Here is a 19,899-nt window from a genome sequence, read left to right on the forward strand (position 1 = left end):
ACCCCGACCAGCCACCCGTCACTGACACTTTGTGCCCATGTAACATGTTATTTTTGTGGATAAATCTTACTGATGCATGACCTCTAAATGAGTTCAAAAAGTAATTTTTTTTTTAAAGTGAAACCACTTTGGGATGAAGTCAAGTTTGGATACTCCAATCTGCACAACTCATCTTGATGGTATGCCTTTTGTTAATCCTTGGTGATAGTTGTTCTCTCCACTCTCAGAGTGGGCTATGTTCACTGCTCTATGGAAATATTATATTAATAATAATTCCACACAAAATAACATAAAATCTTCACAGTAAAGAAGCTGATACCATTAAATATTCTGCAGTTACGCTTGCAAATGACTTCATTAAGTCGCACTATGATTAAAAACTGTGCTTCAATTCTTTATGACGTGATCATCTACTGATTTTGAAATCCTGGGATGTAAAACATCTCTACAGGAAGTGTTGAGTCTTGTTGCAAGAAGATTTAAAAATAACTAAGTAAAAGAGATCAGAATGTATTTTTACCAGAGAGAAACAGACCTGCAACTAAAGTGTAGTAGCAGGGACTAATTACTGCTCCTTTTAAACAAACCTTTTTGAAATATCAGCTTATAACCATGAGTTGATATAGTGTATGGAGTTCAGTTAGAAGCCTGATTAAAATTGACATTTTTTCCCTGTAAGGGGTTCATCACATGACAATGTGCTGAAGAGGTGGCTGCTGTAATCTAGACTTTTTTTTCCATAGAATTCCAATGCCAAAGAAGAATCCTGTTTATTAGATGCCTGACACCTGAATTCCCAAGAAAGGAGTAGAATAAATTGTGCTATTCATTATGCCTTAATGAACTGTGCAAATGTATGTGGCAGGTCAATATAGAGGGCCTATGGAGGAGATACCCTCAGTCCCCTCATTCTGCAGAGCCCAGGCGGCCGGAGCCCTAATGAAGACTGAACTTTAATCATCAGGAGGATATGGCTGCCTCGTGACACACATACACATGCACACGAAGCATGTGTAATGACCCCATGCTCCCTTCTCTGAGACACACACACAGTCATGCTGCACTCACCTCACGAGGTTTTCATTGTCGCCCGGCCCTTTGCAGGTTGTACACTCAGTTCTTGTGTCGTCGGTTTTGGGTTTTTTCTGCATTGCAGACTGGCGTTGTCGGCGTTCCCGTGGCAGTGGTTCCTATGGAAACACAGCTGATTAGAACTGAGGGCTGTATGGCTGATGGAGACTGCAGTAGAATGCATATTATGGAGTGAGAATGAGTATTAGAGTGGTGTTGCTAGTTGATCTATAGCCCAACTACTATTACACACATATTGTATTTATTTATTTCTTTTTGGGGGGTATTGAGTTGTCAATACATTGACCTCTGTATAATATGTATATACACTGTACATAAATGTGCAGTGTATTTACATATGCATGCATGAGAAGTAAGTCCATGGCCACCATTGATTACCCTAAGGTTTGGACCACAGGGATTTTTGCTGCACATTTGTAAATTTCTGTATTTATTTATCAGCTTTTGAAAAAACATAAAAAAAATTATTAGTAAAATGATTATACTGAATTAGTATTTTTTAATATTAAAAACATGATGTGAGCTTGTTCTGTACCATTTATTATCCGTCCATTCATCATCTGCAGTCCTGCAGTGCAGGGTCACAGGTGGCTGGAGCCTATATCCCAGCTATCTACAGGTGAGAGGCAGGGTATACCCTGGACAGGCCACCAGTCCATCACAGGGCAACATACAGACAGACAACCATTCACACTCACACACAAACAGGCAATTTAGAGTGACCAATTGACCTAACAAGCATGTTGCAAAAAAAAAGTCTCTTGGATCCTTCCCTCCAAACCCAACAGGATGGCTGCCATTTTGCAACACAGCTACACAGCAACAGTGACAGTAAGTAAAGTGACAAACCTCCATCTTCTCTTCTCCTCTGTCTTCACAGATGGGCACTCTCTTCCTTTTCTGCCCTCTGGTTCTCTGTGGAACACAAACATTTCACTTTAAAGTAGCAGCACACTCTTTTATACTTTCTGACTGGCTCTAAATCTTATCTCAACAGGACTCCTGAAAACAGTGACTAAAAACGAGCTTTTCTTACAGCTTGTTGCCACTGTCTTACATCAGCGCTTTTTTTATCAGCACTCCAAGTTTTTAAGACAGTCAAATGATTTCCATTTTTGCTTGATATAATAACAAATATATATGAAGTTTTTCTAGTTCCTCTCTACAATTACACCTCAGGACACAGCATCAATGACTGTTAAAAGCAATTTTAATATTGCTTGTTAGGTCAAAGAACAGTTTTATGTTTGTATGAAACCATCACAAAGTCTAAACTTCAGTCCAACCCGTTTCTTTAAATGATGAATAGTGTTAATATGGCATTCTTTTTTAAAGCATGTGTTTCACAAGAGCTGATGGGTTTTGTAGTATAGCTTCAACCAAGCAGCAACCGGGGCTCAAACTTGAAGCCCATGCGAAAGTGTCAGAACTTGTAGTTCATGCTGCAACTACTGGGGGCTGGCTCCAGAAATTAGTCATTTCCCATATACTCCCATGTTAAAAGGTCCAACTTCACAGCAAAAATTAACATGTTTACAGCCAGCCTGGTACAAAAAACCATTCTGGTCTCAAATGATAGGTTCTCTTAGTGTCAATTGTGTTTTTTGTTTTATAGCAGCTACTTAAGCTACCTGGGGGAAGTTGTTTATGACCAAGCGATAAAGGAGTCAGGCATCCATCGAGCGCACTCTTTATAATGCAACAGACTATCCACCCGGAGACTAGTGTTGGGCGGTATCCAAATTTTGACACCGTCAAACTGCCTCCACATTTTACCCCGGTGTACGTGAATACCGTGCCGTGTCCGGTAAACTGAAAACCTGCCGGTCACGTTTTCCGCTGCCAAGTTTTTATAATGGAAACAATTAAAATGATAAATGTAGGCTCAGACAGCGGCACCAAACTGTTGGCTTGTGCCTACACTGTTCAAAAACTAAATACCATCTCAGCAGTGTTCTTCTAAGGGACCCGGTCACAGGTGCGACTATAGCGCGCGCTCTCTCTCTCTCTCTCTCTCTCTCTCTCCTCCGCGCTGTCACGTCATGTTCATAAACTTTATCAAAGGTCTCCAAAAGTAAAATATATTATACTACTGACGTGAAACTGAAGATTCAACCACACAAGGCATCAAATAAAATATATTTGATCCTTATTTCTTATATAAGTACATTGCATTGACGGTATTATAAATGATACCATCGCTACCTCTGTGCCCCGCGGGTATACCTTAATACCTTTATACCGCCCAACCCTACCGGAGACACCAAGAAATCACAGAGGCCGTCACATTCATGCTAGCAAAGATGTGCCCAATCAGCACCGTTTTTGATGAATGCTGTGAGAAAGTTGCACAAGATGTTCATACAGCAGAACCTATGGTCAAGCCGCACCATGGAGGCGTATATAAGACTCATGCTACATTATATCAACATGGACTTCACCCTACATTTAGTATTTTAAAAAGTTTTGTAGTTGAAAGGGGAAAGGTTATTGCATGCTGTTTTCATTAATCCAGCTTTTGTTACAAAGTGTGTTACTCCTTAACAACAAAACAATAATATTCAAACATATTTAAGTTGAATGTTAATATACTAACCGTACTATATGTTTGTTTAAATTGCTCTGGAGTTCATTGTGGCATTGAGTACTCTACCACATAGTTTTTGATATTTATTTTTATGTATTATTTGCATATATTTGCAGTTCTTTTTCTAACTTCGTTCGGTGTTTCACTATGGGAAAACGCCTTGGGCGTGATCAACTACGGAAGCTCCAATGACATCACGTCTGTCTGTGACAGACCGGTTGAGCCGTACTCGGGGCCCCGCCCCCCTCTATTAACACGGCCGACCAACCCCTCCTACTCATTCTCGCTTTCTTCCACGTGAGAAACTACTTGCTCCCTCAGCGCGTTCCAGGCTAGGGGCTAGCTGCTTAACAGTTCACAGGCGTCCCGTCAAGGAGTACGTTGCCGAACGCAGTTTCCAACCTAGTCCGGATTGTGCTGAGTAAGTACTTCGTGAGAAGTATTTCGGATAGCTGCACAGTAGGAACAGTGTCCGCGTCAGGGTGAGCTGTTCCCGTGGTTGACCAGTGTAATTGCTAGGTTGTTCTAGCTTGTTCTGTGTAGCTAAAGCTAACGCGTCAAGGCGAGCTTAATTGATGCTAGTTGGGTAGCATTAGGTTGTTACCTGTACTGGTTACCCGAGTGAAGCTAACGTGTCACGACGAGCTAGCTCTTACATCTGCTAATAGCAGGGTTTAGCCTTGCTGCTAGCATTGGTGTGGTTCAAGACTAACGTGTTGTGACGAGTCTAGTCCGATAACTTGTCGTCGCCTATCTCCCTTTCCACTAGAATGTCTACGGCCATCACCCCCGCCAAAGGGTCGGAGCTGAAGGCTAAAGAGGCTGCATCCCGCCCGTGTCCCGCATCATGCGGTGCAACCATCTCGGGCAGGGACCCTCACCCGATGTGCATAGCATGCATGGGCCCTAAACACGCCCAGGCTGCGCTAGGTGACCCGCAATCTTGCTCCCATTGTGCTTCATTGCCGGAGAAAATTTTGGAAAGGAGATTAAGAGTAGCTGTAGCTAACAGTCAGGATCCCTGCCTGGCAGCAGCCACTCCCACGCCCAACGTCCATCAGGCGCGAGCTTCTAAGATCTGGGCGGACTTGATGGACACCGAATCCCCAGTTATGCCCCCGCTGTTCGAGGATTTTGATCACGGGGAGCTGGGAGATGAGGACGCAGAGTGTGACGCTAACTCTGACCTCCTCGACATGTGGGACATGGAGGAAGAAGAGGAGGAGGACTCTTCTTTTGCAAACGAGCTGCAGCCAAGCTGGGAATTCCATGGCCTGCAGCCCAGGGTGCTGAGGGAACGGAGCGGGACCTGTACGATGGTAAGAGGCTCCCGCCAGCCCAGCCCTCACCCAAACAGCTCTCACCAGCAGTGCCTGCCTGTATGAAGGGGATGAAGCGTTACTGGCCCAGTCCCTTCAGGAGCAAACTCCCAACCAGGGGTTGTTCTAAGCTGGAGATCCATGGGATGGGTGAGCTGGGGCTGCATCCCAATCGCCGATCAGTCTCAGCTTCTTCCAGTATCTCTCTGCCTAGTAAATCAGATCGCCTAACCGCATCTATTTACCAGAGGATGTACAAATATGCAGCTCAGTCAGTGTGCTCCCTCAACGCTGTCACACTGCTGTCAGCTTATCAGGCTGAGATACTGGAGGAGATGGGCCGTCAGCTGGATTCACAGGCTCCCAACCCTCTCCTCTGGGATGAGATATGTGTGGTGAATGATCTTCTCCTACGCTCCCTACGTGCAGGGATGTGGCCGTGTCATGGGGCTAGCAGTCACAGGTGAGAGAGCCCTGTGGCTGAATTTGTCTGGCTTGAGTGATTCTCAGAAAGCTGAGATCATGGATGCAGCATACGACCCCACCAAGGGTTTCTTTGGCCCAGCTCTGGAGAAGATGAGAGAGACGAGCACTCGCAGGGAGGGAGGCAGCCCTTTGGTTCCAAGTTTGGAGGCTCCGGTTCCCTGTTCTCCAGGAGCCCTCCCTCAGTCTCTCTCCTCACAGTTCCAGGGAGAGAAGACTTGGGCGCAGCCTGCACAGTGTCACCAAGCACTCACACAAGGCTGCATGTTTCCAAGGTCTCTGGTAGTGCCACCAAACACTTCTCAGCACCTTGTTTCTTTTTTAAGGGGAAAAGAAAAAATAAAGAATGCATTTCTGTATCCAGGCAAGGTGCCGAGGACAGAATGCCCCCACAAAATAAAAAACACAAAAATAATCAAAATGGAACGTTGCCTTGGCCCGCCGTTCCCAGTAGGGGGAGCTCAAACTCCTCTGGCTGGGAGCAGCGCTCTCCGACACGGAGAGATGACGTCATCCAAGGGACGACAACAGGGTCCACTGGCATGGCGGGTGGACCGGTGGCGTGCATGCGCAGTTCACCCTTGGGTGTTGTCAACAGTTGCCAGGGGTTACAGGCTACAGTTTGCTGTGAAACCACCCAAATTCAACGGCGTGTTAGCCTGGGGCGGGCGGAGCGTCAGCTCAGGTCCTGGAAGGAGAGATTGTGTCTTTGTTAAACAAACACGCAATCGCACGAGTTCCAAACGAGGAAATGCATCAGGGTTTTTATTCCCAATATTCACCTCTCAGGAAAACACTCAGTGCCGGCTGTTCTTCTCCCTGTCAGACGCAAGCGCAGTGGTATAGCAGGGTTGTCTAGTAACCGGAAGGTTGGTGGTTCGATCCCAACTCCTCCCTAGTCACTGTTGTGTGTTCTTGGGCAAGACACTTCACCCTAGCCTGTGGCGCGCCTTGCTAGTCATTGTATGACACTGCTTGGCAGAGAATTGGTAAAGAATTTCCCTCTAAAATAAAAAAAAAAAAATCCAGAACATGTGTCTCTGTGGGCCTGGCCAGTGAGAGGTGGAACTTGAATGCGGCAGGTCTGCCTCCTGAGGTCATTGACACTATTCAGAATGCTAGAGCCTCCTCCGCCCGCGCACTTTACAGTGGCAAGTGGCAGATTTTTGAAAAATGGTGCCAGGATAGGGGCAGGAATTGTTGGATAAAGGAAAAGCTTTCTCCACAATTAAGGTTTATTTGGCAGGTATTTCAGCTTGTCATGTGGGGTTTGGTGATAAGTCAGCAGGGCAACACCCTTTGGTGTGTCGGTTTATGAAGGGGGCCCGCCGCAAACTCCCAGTGTCCAGGCCACTGGTGCCTTTATGGCAGTGGTCCCCAACCACCGGGCCGGGGACCGGTACCGGTCCGTGGGTCATTTGGTACCGGGCCGCACAGAAAGACTGAGCAAAACATATATTATTCATTATCTGAGTCTGAAAGCTGTTTCATTTATAAATCGATCAGATTCATCCGCCTGTGCCTTTAAGCACCTGCCCAGACGCTTGTCTCGGTCACGGGATACGGCCCCAAAATTAAGCCCACAAGCAGCAAAAATAAATAAAAAACAAACGTCTTTGGAGAGCTTCTTCGGAAAGGGGAAAAGGCCTAACGAGGAGACAGAAGAAGAGGAGCCTACCCCTTCAAAGAAAAAGAAACCCGCATTTAAAAGACTATATCAGGAGTCCTATTTAAAATACGGATTTATTGGAACAGGTGATTCTCACACACCAAGTCCGCTCTGAGTGATGTGTGGCGACAGACTCGCAAATGAGGCAACGAAGCCTTCAAAACTGCGAGACCGAGCACCCTGCATTAAAAGACGAGCCATGGAAGAAAACATGAACAAGAACGACTGAAGCAATTAATGACGGCCAAAACAGAATTACGGAGTGGACTGGACATAAGAAACACACTTCGGGTGTCATGTCTCCCATTATCCCTAGATGGGACCGCCTCATTGCTGAGAAAGCTCAAAGGCTCCCACTAATTAAGCATAAGAGTAAGTTGTCTGTTTATGCACTTTGTTTTTTTGTTTTTTTTTTTCTGTGCCGGTCCGTGAAAGTATTGTTTTACATGATACCGGTCCGTGGTGCAAAAAAGGTTGGGGACCGCTGCTTTATGGGATTTGTTGCTGGTACTGGATGCCCTTTCAAACCACCCTTTTGAGCCTATTGAGGTGGTGGGATTGAAATTTCTTTCAATTAAAACTGCGTTGCTTCTGGCACTGACCACTGCAAAGAGAGTGAGTGACTTACAGGCTTTGTCAGTCCATCCCTCTTGTCTGCAATTGGCCCCGGGGCGGGCTAAGGCTTGCCTACGGCCTAACCCGGCTTTTGTGCCTAAAGTAATGGAGTCTTCTTACAGATGTCCAACTTTGGAATTATTGGCTTTTCATCCTCCTCCATTCTCTTCCGAGGAGGACAAGCGACTTCACACCCTGTGCCCCGTACGGGCTCTGGGGGTGTATGTTGACAGAACAGCTGGGTTTAGGAGAACCAATCAGTTGTTTGTTTCCTGGGCCACTCCTCATAAGGGTAAGCCATTGTCCCGTCAAAGGCTGTCACACTGGATTGTAGAGGCCATTTCGGTTGCTTACAGGTGTAAGGGCTCTCAGCCTCTGGGAGTGCGAGCCCACTCTACCAGAAGCATGGCCTCATCATGGGCCCTATTCAGGGGAGTGTCGGTTCAGGATATTTGCACAGTGGTAAGTTGGGCAACGCCTCACACGTTTGTGCGGTTTTATAGGCTTAATGTTGTGCATCAGTCACTGTCTCAGGCTGTGCTGGAGGCAGGTGTTACTGATCTGCAGTGAAGGTCTCTCTTTAGTCGTCAAGGGTCACGGCGTCAGGGAGCAGATGCAATTCGGGAGTGGGCTATATCTCCCATAGTGAAACACCGAACGAAGTTAGAAAAAGAACCAACACCAACACTTCCCTCCTTGCAGGACACGGGAAGAAATCTGCTTAGAATGAGTAGGAGGGGTTGGTCGGCCGTGTTAATAGAGGGGGGCGGGGCCCCGAGTACGGCTCGACCGGTCTGTCACAGACAGACGTGATGTCATTGGAGCTTCCGTAGTTGATCACGCCCAAGGCGTTTTCCCATAGTGAAACACCTCACTCTGTTATCAAAGAACCAGGGATTGCGCAAGTAACCCTCCGTTATTTACATGTTTCACTTTGTTGTAATTTATTTTTGTCAGTTTAGCTGCAATTAAACATTAGTCGATGTGTGAAAAAGAAAAACTTGTTTCAAGTTCAATAAAAGCCGATTTTGAAATCCATGAATAATCGTTTGAATAATTCATTTCAATTTGAATCGTAATAATCGTGATTATGATTTTTGTCATAATCGAGCAGCCCTACTGCAACATATGAACTGGAGCTTTTAATTGAACACTTTTTTTTTTTTTTAACTTGAAATAATGTATATTCACAGTTTTGAAGCCATGCTGTAACAAAGAGAATCAAACAAACTACAAATATGGCCAGTGTTAGGGTTAGGGTTAGATCTCAATGTCATGGAGTAAGTCTGGGATTACAGTACATGACGAGGCGGAAAACACGTGAGGTTTATGGGTACAGCTGAGCTGCGGAGTATCTCAGAGAACTTTTAGAAAGTGATTTAAAAACAGCAAAACTACAACAGTGCCATGATATTGCCTAACAACGTATCCTCGTCATACTAAATACGACATGATCCACACACAGAGGCAGGCCTTCTTCTCTCACTGTTTATACACACAGCCTGAACACAGCATAAGGGGAAATGCAAATCAAACATCACTTCCTTGTTGCTAGCGAGTGTGGAGACAGAGCTGCTGGGGATGCTTTAAAAAGGAGAAGAAAAATCAACAACATATTTAAACAGATTGTGAAAACAATTCCATCTGTCGCCTTTGGCTCGCCACCATTCACCAGATGGAGCACTTATCATTAAGAATGCTAACTGCAAGAACGCTGCCAATTGGCTCCTTCAGGCCTCCTCCGTTACTCCCGTGACTGCAGCACCAAAACAAAAGGCCTGACATTATTTAATCATTTCCGCATTAAAGTAGTGTCTGTTAAAAGTAATCTATAAGGAGAACAGAGTGCGACTCCGCAGCTGAATCAGCTGAAAAAAAAAAAAAAAAAAAAAAAAACGCTCAGCGCTGCTAATATCTCAGGCTCTGCTCAGGTGAGGAAATTAAAAAACTGCAGGCAGTTTATAAGTCCTAGGCAAAATCAATCTTTTAATTAAGTACATCAGTGCATCTTTAACAAGCATGAATTATTTCACACCGGATTAGAGAGATTAACAGAGCATAGGAACTGCCACTAACTAGATATATTAACTTCTCATAATTTTCGGCCGCTTAATGGCATATGTTTATGTAGGAGGTTTTAATGTTAGCACTGCGTTGAGTTGGTGAGGAATAATTTATCACCAACAACAGTTAGCTTTCCTTTGGGTTAGGGTTACAGCATTAAACAGAATTAATTATTATAATCAGCTTCCAAATGGACTTGTAACTACAGGCACTGTTAAACAGGCACAATAAGGAAGATGCAACATTGGCAGAATGTCAATGTTCTTACCAATTAAGGTGGTAGTATGTTGAAATTACAGTGATAATTAGCAAGTGGTGGGTTGTATACAGCAGAACAGCAGTGTCAGGGTGTTGTGCACTCTATTTAAGCAATGTTCACTGAAATATAAAACCCTGGAAATGCACAGTCATGGCCGTCAGACAATGTTTATTCTCCGACCTGCATGTGGTGTAATTTTGTCGATTTAAAAACCAGCATGCACTGAGGTTCCGAGGGTTAAACACAGGTAGTAATTTTCAATGTTAGACTTAAATAGCCTAAACAGGATTATCTGATATAATCCTAATCTGAAGAAAGACTTATTTCCAGATATGTTAGTAACAATGCCCATATCTAATATGAGTATATTATTACATTAGCACATCCAAGGTTGACCCCTCAGAAGCTGACCTGTGTGTGAGGATCAGGGTGTAACTAAAAAGACATGTGTGAATAAGATCAATAACATGGGGCTATTCAGTTTCTTTAATAAAAGAACAAGGTATAGACCTGTTCTATAGGAAAGGTAACCTTAAATGACTTCTGTTGCTATATGAAAAATACAAAATACTTGATGCTCTAACATAATGGTAAGGGAAACTGCTATGAGTCCAGTTGTGTCTTTGATAAGGTGAAGGCAATGTTTGAAGGTGGCAAAGAGTGCCGTCAACAATTTTTGTACTTATTAGTCTAGACGGAAATAGGGGTCCACGTAGGGGTCTATGTGGGGAAGATCCCCCCCCCTGTTTTTTTTATGCCACCTGATTTTTTTGTAATCCTTAAAGTGTCTATTTTCAAGTACCAAGCTGAAATAATGTCCCAATGACTTCATTTTCAACCCTTTACTGCACCCAAGCCAAAAAAAATGGAAAATGATACAGAAAGTGGCATAACGTGTGATTAACACTTTTTATCATTTTTCAATTTTTGTATTTCGGGTTTGGTGCAGTAAAGGGTTAAAAATAAAGCATTTTAGACATTATTTCAGCTTGGTACCCAATATGATCTTAAAATAGACACTTAAATGATAAAGAAATAACAGGTGGTTGGAAAAAGCAACCAACGCTTGAGAAAATAGAAAGATAGTTGGCATCAGGTGGCATAAAAAAAGCCGGGGGTGTGCGTGGACCCCTATTTCCATCTAGACTATATAGCTTTGACCTACATTCACTGACCATAGACCATGCAAACAGTAATGGCACTCATTTTAACTAGGTGACCAATGACTAATCAGAATGTATTTAACATTCTGATTGTTCCATTAACACTCCCCGTCCCCGTCCACTGAACAGTCAGTGTGCGTTCACGAATTGTTTGAGATGGTCTCCATCTGTGGCAGGGCTGTGTTAAATCAGACAAACTGTGCTATGGAGCATTAATTTTACAGCTGCGACATTACGCACATGCTAAATAAAACCAAGTTGACTTTAAAAGGTTTCCCTCCAGTAGACACTAACCTCCACAAACCATGAATAACAGCCATGAGAGTCACGCCTTCATCAAGGTAACACAGGGCTGTCTTAGGCCTTTTGGCCAAAAGTACACGTGGTACGCACATGCACACACACATTTCTTCCTGACATACGAACTCCCAGACACATACACGTGCTTGCAGCCTCTGAGGCCAGCAGGAGGTCGATTAGCCAGTCTTGATAAATTGAAACATGGCTTTAGAGAAGTGCCAGCGCTTGGGTGCCCTGGTAAAAGCATTAAAAATGCAAAGCAGGGCCCTTTTAGCGGCTGCCATTGCACGCCTTGCATTTGAAGATAAATGCTGCACTGAAGTGCTTCGCCCGAGTGGCTGTGGCTGTGAGAAAAATCAGAAGGCTGCTTAATCCCCGAGAGCTCCAGCAGGGTCCTCGGCACATGTCTGGGCCCAGGGTTTCCAAACCTCTACAGAAAAACACATTAACCCAGGCTGCCACTGTGCTCCAATATTCTGCTATTTCCCAGACAGACAGAATGCGTAGAAGTGGCTCTTCCTATCTTTGTTTGTAACAGACGCTGCAGTTGGTGGTACTCGCTCTGCTGTGAGCAGAGGAAAACTCCCTGGAGTCCCAGGTGGGAGCCACTGGGTCACATATTGACAACAGAAAAACAAAAGGGAAGTGAAAGGCACACTGTGCCGCCTCCTCAGCCAACACTGAGCTGTCAGATATCAATCTAGAGTGATTCTTCAAGAAAAGGAGAGGCAGCTCTGTATCGCAGGATCAGAGCATGGCCGGCTCAGATAAGTTGGTCCCAGCAAGGGGAGAAGAGACGGTTCAGCTCCAGCTCTCAGCTGACACAAAATGTTACACCACCACCTCTGACTAGTTACAGCAGGGGTCTCAAAGTAGCGGCCCGCGAGCCGATATTTTGTGGCCCCCCCACTTGACATCAAAGTTTAGTGTTAGTGCGGCCCGCACATTTTTCTCACACACACTTATTTGCTGAGGCTTGCCCTGTGCATTTTATTTTTATTATTAATTGCCCCGTCAGTATTTCTCTGATATTTAGTTTGAATATTTTTTTGACACACACACACGCGCACACACATGTGAGCGTACTCCACCAGCGGAATGAGAGCGTGCATTGAAAACTGTGTCAAGCGACGCGCTGTCTGTTGGAAAGTTCTCAGCAGCCTAGCCATGCTGGTATGTTGACTGTGTTTGTTTTTAGGTGCGGCGTAATCTCTGTTCGCATGTAGCAGTGCTCCGTCAGAATATAGTCCCAGAATGGATCAAACTAGGAGACTGCTGCATGTTAATCAGCATTTCCATTTGTGCTCACTGTGAATACGCAGGTCACATGAAGTACTTGGAATTTCTTTCTTTCTTTTTAATCAGGATGCTAGTTGAATAGAACACATGTTCTCAGTAGCTGCCCTCACTGTAAACAAGCTGCGCACACGCCTGACTCCTGACATGTGTCTGTGTGAGGAGCCAGTGAACAACCTTTTTTCATGTTAAAGCAGCAGGACATATTTTATTTAATTTCTATTCACAATAGATTTTGTTATACTAGCTTACATAAATGTCATTGTCTGTACTGTATCTCCAAAGGTAAAGCAAATCACTCATTAAGGAATATGACAATGTTTAGATTTTAGTCTTAGTGAAACTGAGGGAAATTCAGGCCCAGGAAAATCGCCACTTATCAATTAATCGTTAATCGATCGCTAAGGTCATTCAACTAACGATTATTGAATTAATCAATAATTTGCATCCCTATTCTGACCTGTGATTAATAAAGATTGAGACGATTGGACCAGTTGTACCTTTTTGGAATATTTGAAACCCTTTTTTTTAATGCGGCCTTAATGCGGCCCAGCCTCACCCAGACTCTACCCCCAGCGCCCCCTCTACCCCAGTTGAGTTTGAGACCCCTGAGTTACAGTAAAGTAGTCACAAGAGTGGTATCAGCAACACAATATTTACACAGAAACTGGGCAGTGGAACCTTGGCAACCAATCACATCAAGGAAGTGCAGAAAAGGTTAAAGGTTAGCATCTCTGTTAGCATGTTGGTGAATAAATTATGCAGTCTCCCATCTTTTCATAATTTCATCTGTCAAGAAAAACAGGTAAAATAATTCATACAAATAACATTTTCTGACAGAATCATTAAAAAAAAGAAGTGGAACTGTTCTGTGAAGTCGAATTATAGTAGTGAAAGGGTTAAGCAAACAGACATGAGTTCTAGTCAACATTTGGAAAGAAATGCCATCTATTTCTAATTCTAAATTTAGGGCATGACATAACAATAATAGCATTTTATTTATAGTCCTGTATATCATCTACACAAATCTGTACGAGTTTGCATGGACACTTCCTGTCGTACTTCACTTAATAAAACCATTAATTTTGGTGATTGGTTAAATTCAGTTCAAGTGTTTTGGCTGCCAGGGTGCTGATTAAAAAAAACTGTCAACCTAACATTCACAACCAATTCATGCGATAATTGGCCATCTGTGTGGATTTTTCCCTACTTTGTTTTTTTTGCCTGTTTCTCACTTCATTCTTATTTTAATTAAACAGGTCTTAAATTAGTCTTAGGCAATCTACACTGATCAAACCTGTGGATTTTCCTGACTGGGACTCAAATTTTTTAGTGTGACCCATTTTTTTAATCACTTTAGAACTCTTGCACTGCTCTTGGAAGTGTGTGACACACTGATTTCCACATTCCTGCAGGAAGCCTTTTCCTTTACCATTAGACACAAATACGGTGATAAACAATGGATGATTTTTTTTCCTTAATTAACATTTTTTTGTCTCAGTTTGCCTCTCTGCTTCATACTTCCAATTCACCGACAGCTAATTTGCGATTTCCTTTGGCATGCAGTCACACTGCATTTCCATGTTGATTTTGTCGCTCAAGGGGAAACGCTATCACCTTGTGCAACTTTGTGATAACCTTAAGAAGAGTGTGAGACTAATGGGAACCCAAGTTAATTATTTGTAATCAATGATGAAGATCTATCAATTAGCCAGCAGTGACATCACTCCCACTCTAATTAGAGTGGAGGCTTTCATTCGTTTTAACTGTTAAACGTGATCACGTTCTACATTCTACGTTTCCAGTGTGTCACTACACACCGTGCCTCTCACTTGATGTTTCTTGGGCTCCGGCGACATCTCCTGAGGGATGAATTTGATTGGTCCTTTGATCTGCCTCCTAGACCTCTTGGTGCCGTCGGGTAACGTCTCCATGGCGATATCAGCTTCATCACTGCTGGCCTGGTCGCACTCGGAGCATTGCCTTTGAGGAGAAGGAAAGAGAGTTCCTTTCACTGAACTGTATTGATTTTATTATCACACTTTACTGTAAAAAACAAAAAAACTGGCTTTCACACCGTGTTCTGATCAAAATGGTAAAGTCTATATACTGATACGTTTACTATAGTCTGAACAAGATTTTGACTTAGCCATGTTTCCAATTTTGTCACTGCTTCAGGGTTTATGCTAAGCAAGGCTAATTCAGTGCCTTCAGACACAAACATGAAATACTCAGCTCTTAATTCTTTCGCATCTGGCATCGAAACACCAAGTAGGTCTTTTAATATTTCTGTCATTTTATTTTATATTAATTCATTTTTTTAAAATTACAAATGTACAAATGTAATTTTTTTCAACAGTATAAAAACAGTATGTATGTACAGCACTTTTTCAAGAGCCCACAGGTTGTAACAAATAGTGGAAAGTCAATAGTCTCTCAGCAGTTTCACTTAGACCCCAGTCCCACCGCGGCCTGAACGGACTCTGTACATTACGAGGCGCCACCTAGCGGTTTCGAGGACAACAAAAAAGTCGGGTTAGGCAGAATTGAGTGTGGACATGCGTATGTGATAGTCAGATTTGAAAATAGGTCTGAACGTATCCAGCTTAAAGGATATATCATTTGTGGATTTCTACATATGTTGAGAAGTACTGCTTTTTTTCACGTACATACATACATTTTTCAACTGTTTCTTTAAATGTGATGGTCTCCATATGTAGCAGGGCTATGTTAAAGGATGTTTTGGTCAAATGGTGCATTCAAGTATCATTCTGCCGGTTCTGTTTTGACTGTAAAACACATTCTGATAGACACATCTATCATAATGTAGTATTAGTATATGTATTTATACATTTAGACACACTATATCATTGTGGCTAGAATGAACTGTACAGACAGAAATAATGGACGAACTGTCCAGTTGCCATGATTTTAAACTCTTAGTCTATTAGACAAACATACAAATCATAAAACTGATGTCATACATGGCCACTTATCTAAATAAAAAAAACAGCACTCACTCAGGTTCATATGTAAGAAGCACATCCATTTACAAAGCTACTAAAAAGTTATTTTAAAAGTTTGTACCTCGACTTTATTACATAATGCGCACATATATTACATAACATCAAAGTTAGCAGAGGGAGTGTATGGTGCTGTGACAAGCTTCAGCCTCCACTGTTAAAAGTCTCTGCATCCACATTCAAATGGCTTCTAATTTTAAGCCAATACACCACAAGAGCTCCATGCTCACTGTATTCAGACTTTAAATGAATTACACTGAACAGATTGCACTACACAAACAAAAACACCTCCTGTATTGTAACACCAGCTGCATCCTTTATTTCTTTAATGTAGTGGAGAAAGCACTTCTCTCTTTTCCCCCTTCACTAACCAAAGATTATATTGGAACTATCATATGTGAGGAAAACAGATGCATTAAAATCCCCTCTCTATATAAGGAACCGCAGAAGTTGAGAGAAGAGACTGTGACATTTACACCATCTCTACATCCATCATCTGATAATCCTGCTGCCACCAACTGGCCTCAAATGTCAGGACTAATATGAATAAACAAACTCCGGGTTCTAACGTTTTCCTCCCTAAAGGAATAATAAAACTAACAGCTTCCTTATACACAAGCCCATCCTGCCTGTTGACTTACCAGTAGCTGTTCTTGGTCTTCTTGGGCATCCTTGTCAGTGGTGGCTCCAGGCAGCCCAGGTGATAGTAGAGCTTGCATGTGTCACAGAGCACTAGTAGATGTTGGTCCTGGTTTTTCTTACAGATCCCACAGCTGCAGATTCACATTAGGAAATCAAGTGAGGAAACAGTGAATCATTTCAAATTGGTCTAAAAAAAGGTGATGGATGTGTGCAGTGGGTCATGCTGTTTCTGCCTCTGGCAATTGATGATATTTGAAGCAAGCACACTTTGTTATCATTACATTATCATTTCATGTCCAAGCATATCTCTGAAGACACAGTGTGTGTTCACCTGTAGAGGATAGCTGGCAGGTTGGTAGACTTCCCAGGGGATCCTCCCTCCTTCTTACTGGGCTTTCTTTCTTTTGGCGCTTTCAGAATGGCTGGGGTGTTTAATTTCTAAAGAAAATGTTAAAAAACAAATGGAAAATGTTACTGTTGCTAATGTAGACATCACAGTCTGTTGTTTACTACAACAATTTCTCTTATTGAAGCAGCTCTATGGTAGACGAGTAATAAGTACAAGATGCTCTAAATGTCATTTCCTAATATGGCACCACACAATTGAATTAAAGCCAGACAATATGTGGTCAATCCGGTTCACGTGGAAAGCTGCAGAAATGGATGCTAGAAGACTTATTGTTTAAGCATTAAGGAATGTATCAATGTGATCCTCAAAAGCCTCAAATTCACAGTCATTTTTGCCATTAATATAGCAGAGAGTGGAGAGAGAGGTTGCAGATGAGAACTATAGTGTCAGATAAGGGAATGCCCGTTCAATGAGGTGAGCTATCTGGGCATCAGGGCGCCACTAAAAATCCCGAAAATTATATTCACGAATGGAAAAATTAAGGGCCTTACCTTAATTTTTCCATTTCAAGATTTCTGCACTTAGGTATGCACTATGAATGATAGCCAGCAGTCATGTGACAAAAAAAAACAATGTGCAAATATTTGGCTGAACTGCAGGCTGATGTGCACAAAAAATAGCTGCCAATAAATGTAATTGTGTATGATAATTCGGTTACATCGTCATGTGTATTTTTCACACTGACTTAGCATTGGAAGTAGCTAAGAAGTAAACCATCTAGCAAAGCGATCAGGTAGTAACAACAAAACATTTCAACACAACAACACAATCACACCTGAGAAAGTTAGACTTAACCATTAGAATGCCATGTACACAATTATATTTAACTGTTAATAACAGTCCAAATATTCATCTCTGTTTTTAGTTAGAGCATGTCTAAAACGTACTGAAGCTAAAAAAGGCTGATATCTTAATACGAGCCATTGATTAAGCGTGACCTATATCCCAACAAGCTGATTGATTGTTAATGGGGATGTCACGATCCGATCACGTGATCGGAAATCGGGCCTGATTACGTGATTTCAGACTCGATCGGAATCGGACATTACCTCCCGATCAGGACTCGGATATATATTTATCAGGGCTGTCAAAGTTAATGCCTTCTATGCAGGGTAGCTCTGTGTCTTGTAGTGTAGGGGTATGACAGCTGCTTTTGGCGCGAGAGGTCCTAGGTTCAAGACTTCGATGCGTGTGTGAAATCTCCCAGTGTGGCGGTAGCGCGACACACAGACAGGTTTTGCTGCAATGAGTGCCTTTATAGAGAGTCCGGAAAGTATCGGATCGGGACTCGGTATCGGCAGATACTAAAAATCAAATGACTAACCCTAACCCCAAAAAAACCTGATCGGGACATCCCTAATTGTTAATAATCGACAGATTTATCAAAATATTCAACAATGTAGGTGCGAAATATAGTAGTGAAAAAGAAGTGCAAAAATGTAGTGCACAAAGTTATGTTTGAGTTCTGTTTCAATAACAGTGCATGATTCCCCACCTTAGTGACAGAAGTGAGAAACAAACTGTTCAGAGAAGCACACTGAAACTAGTGTTTTAATTATTGCAAATTCCTATGAGTAAAGTAGCATAAACAGTCTACTCTGCGGTTTTAAATGCATCATAAGGTGCACTTAAATTTATGAGGGATTGGATTGTAGCTGAAAGAAAGGTGAGAAAGAGACAGGTACTGACTTAAGGTAGGATTAAGAAATCAACAAAGAGTCAAGTGACAGTTTACTGAATGCCTGCTTTGTGTTGTCTGAAAGTTTGGTCCGTCTAAATAAAGCACAACTATATAAAAGTTCCCTCACAGCACAGAGTTGTGAGGAAAAGGTAGGAAGGGAACCTGTTGTTATGTGGCAGGTGAAAAGCAGCAGCGGCAGATAGCCAGTTTATTCTTGCCTGCATCTTAGGTGCAGCGCTGCCACGCGGGTTAATTAGAAAACTTATCTCGTAGGGGACTGAGTCTGTCACTAAACAGACAAGGTTCTCCCTGAGGAAGCTCTAATCTGAGCACGTTCACACCGCCTGTGGCATCCCCCCCCAAGGAGGCCTGATAGATGGGGAAGGGAGACAGGTGACCAAAGCAAAAAGGGCCTGCTGAGGCTATCTTCTCAAGCTGGACTTGCAGTCCGACCAGGAGAAAAAGTGCCTCCACTGCTGATACGGAACAGTTCAACATTGTTAACATGCTTTATCAGACAGATGAAAAAGTTTAAAGGTTCAGATTATAAATAGTGAGTTGGAACAGTTGGGTAAACAGATGGGCTTTTAACTGACGTTACAGTGTAGGAGCAAAGTGGACATTTCCTGTGGCAGCAAATTGCATCACATTCTACACAGAAAAAAACAAGATATTGTACAACAAGTGGCAGAAGTCAGACTCATTTAGAACTATCTCTACAGTTTGTGCGCTTTAAGACTAATCCAGCGATGCTGCCATCCAGGGGCTCTAAAGCCTCTGTTATCTGAAGCACTCTGATCTAATACCAGATACAAAAATCTCTCTCTGGCTTTCTGAGGACATATATGTCTGGCAGCAAGAGTCTCAACAAAATCTGTATGCTGATGATCGACTACAGGACTGTAGTGAAGTGTGATTTTTCCTTTTTTCTTGCTAAGCTTTTATTTTGAAAAGACTTAAAATGAACAACAAATTTGTTTATTATGTGTGTATTCAATAACTGTAAGCTAAAAGATGGTTTAAAAATTCCTGGTCTTTTTCCATTAGCAGACTAGCAGCGTGTCCTGAACTAAAGACAATTCTGTCCACCAGTAACCACCAAATATTGGACCCATTTGCCACAAGGCACACATCCTCACACATTCTGACACCAACATTTTATTTTTAGACTAACAAATGGTGCTAGGTTGCTAATTCCAGACAGCTATATGACAGCGCCGTAGTCTGCCTTTTACTCATTTACAGAATATTTATAGGAATTTCTGTGTGGTGAAGCTAATCATGTCTCTGCGTGAGG

At 42.7% G+C, this 19,899-nt stretch overlaps 1 protein-coding gene across 3 annotated transcripts in view; it reads right to left on the reverse strand.

The window, feature by feature from the left end:
- phf14 (PHD finger protein 14) overlaps positions 1–19,899 on the reverse strand; it is a 75,985-nt gene that overhangs the window by 29,713 nt on the left and 26,373 nt on the right. For 2 of the 3 annotated variants that reach the window (XM_028399192.1, XM_028399194.1), the window contains exons 12-16: positions 16,844–16,950; positions 16,512–16,643; positions 14,668–14,830; positions 1,942–2,007; positions 1,069–1,190 (exon numbers count right to left, since the gene is read on the reverse strand). In XM_028399192.1, coding sequence (XP_028254993.1) covers positions 1,069–1,190; positions 1,942–2,007; positions 14,668–14,830; positions 16,512–16,643; positions 16,844–16,950 — 590 coding nt within the window. The remainder of the gene's footprint in view (positions 1–1,068; positions 1,191–1,941; positions 2,008–14,667; positions 14,831–16,511; positions 16,644–16,843; positions 16,951–19,899) is intronic. The other variant, XM_028399193.1, reaches the window with a different exon arrangement.

The sequence above is a fragment of the Parambassis ranga genome, chromosome 2 (assembly GCF_900634625.1).
Source record: "Parambassis ranga chromosome 2, fParRan2.1, whole genome shotgun sequence".
NCBI classification, from domain to species: Eukaryota; Metazoa; Chordata; class Actinopteri; family Ambassidae; genus Parambassis; species Parambassis ranga.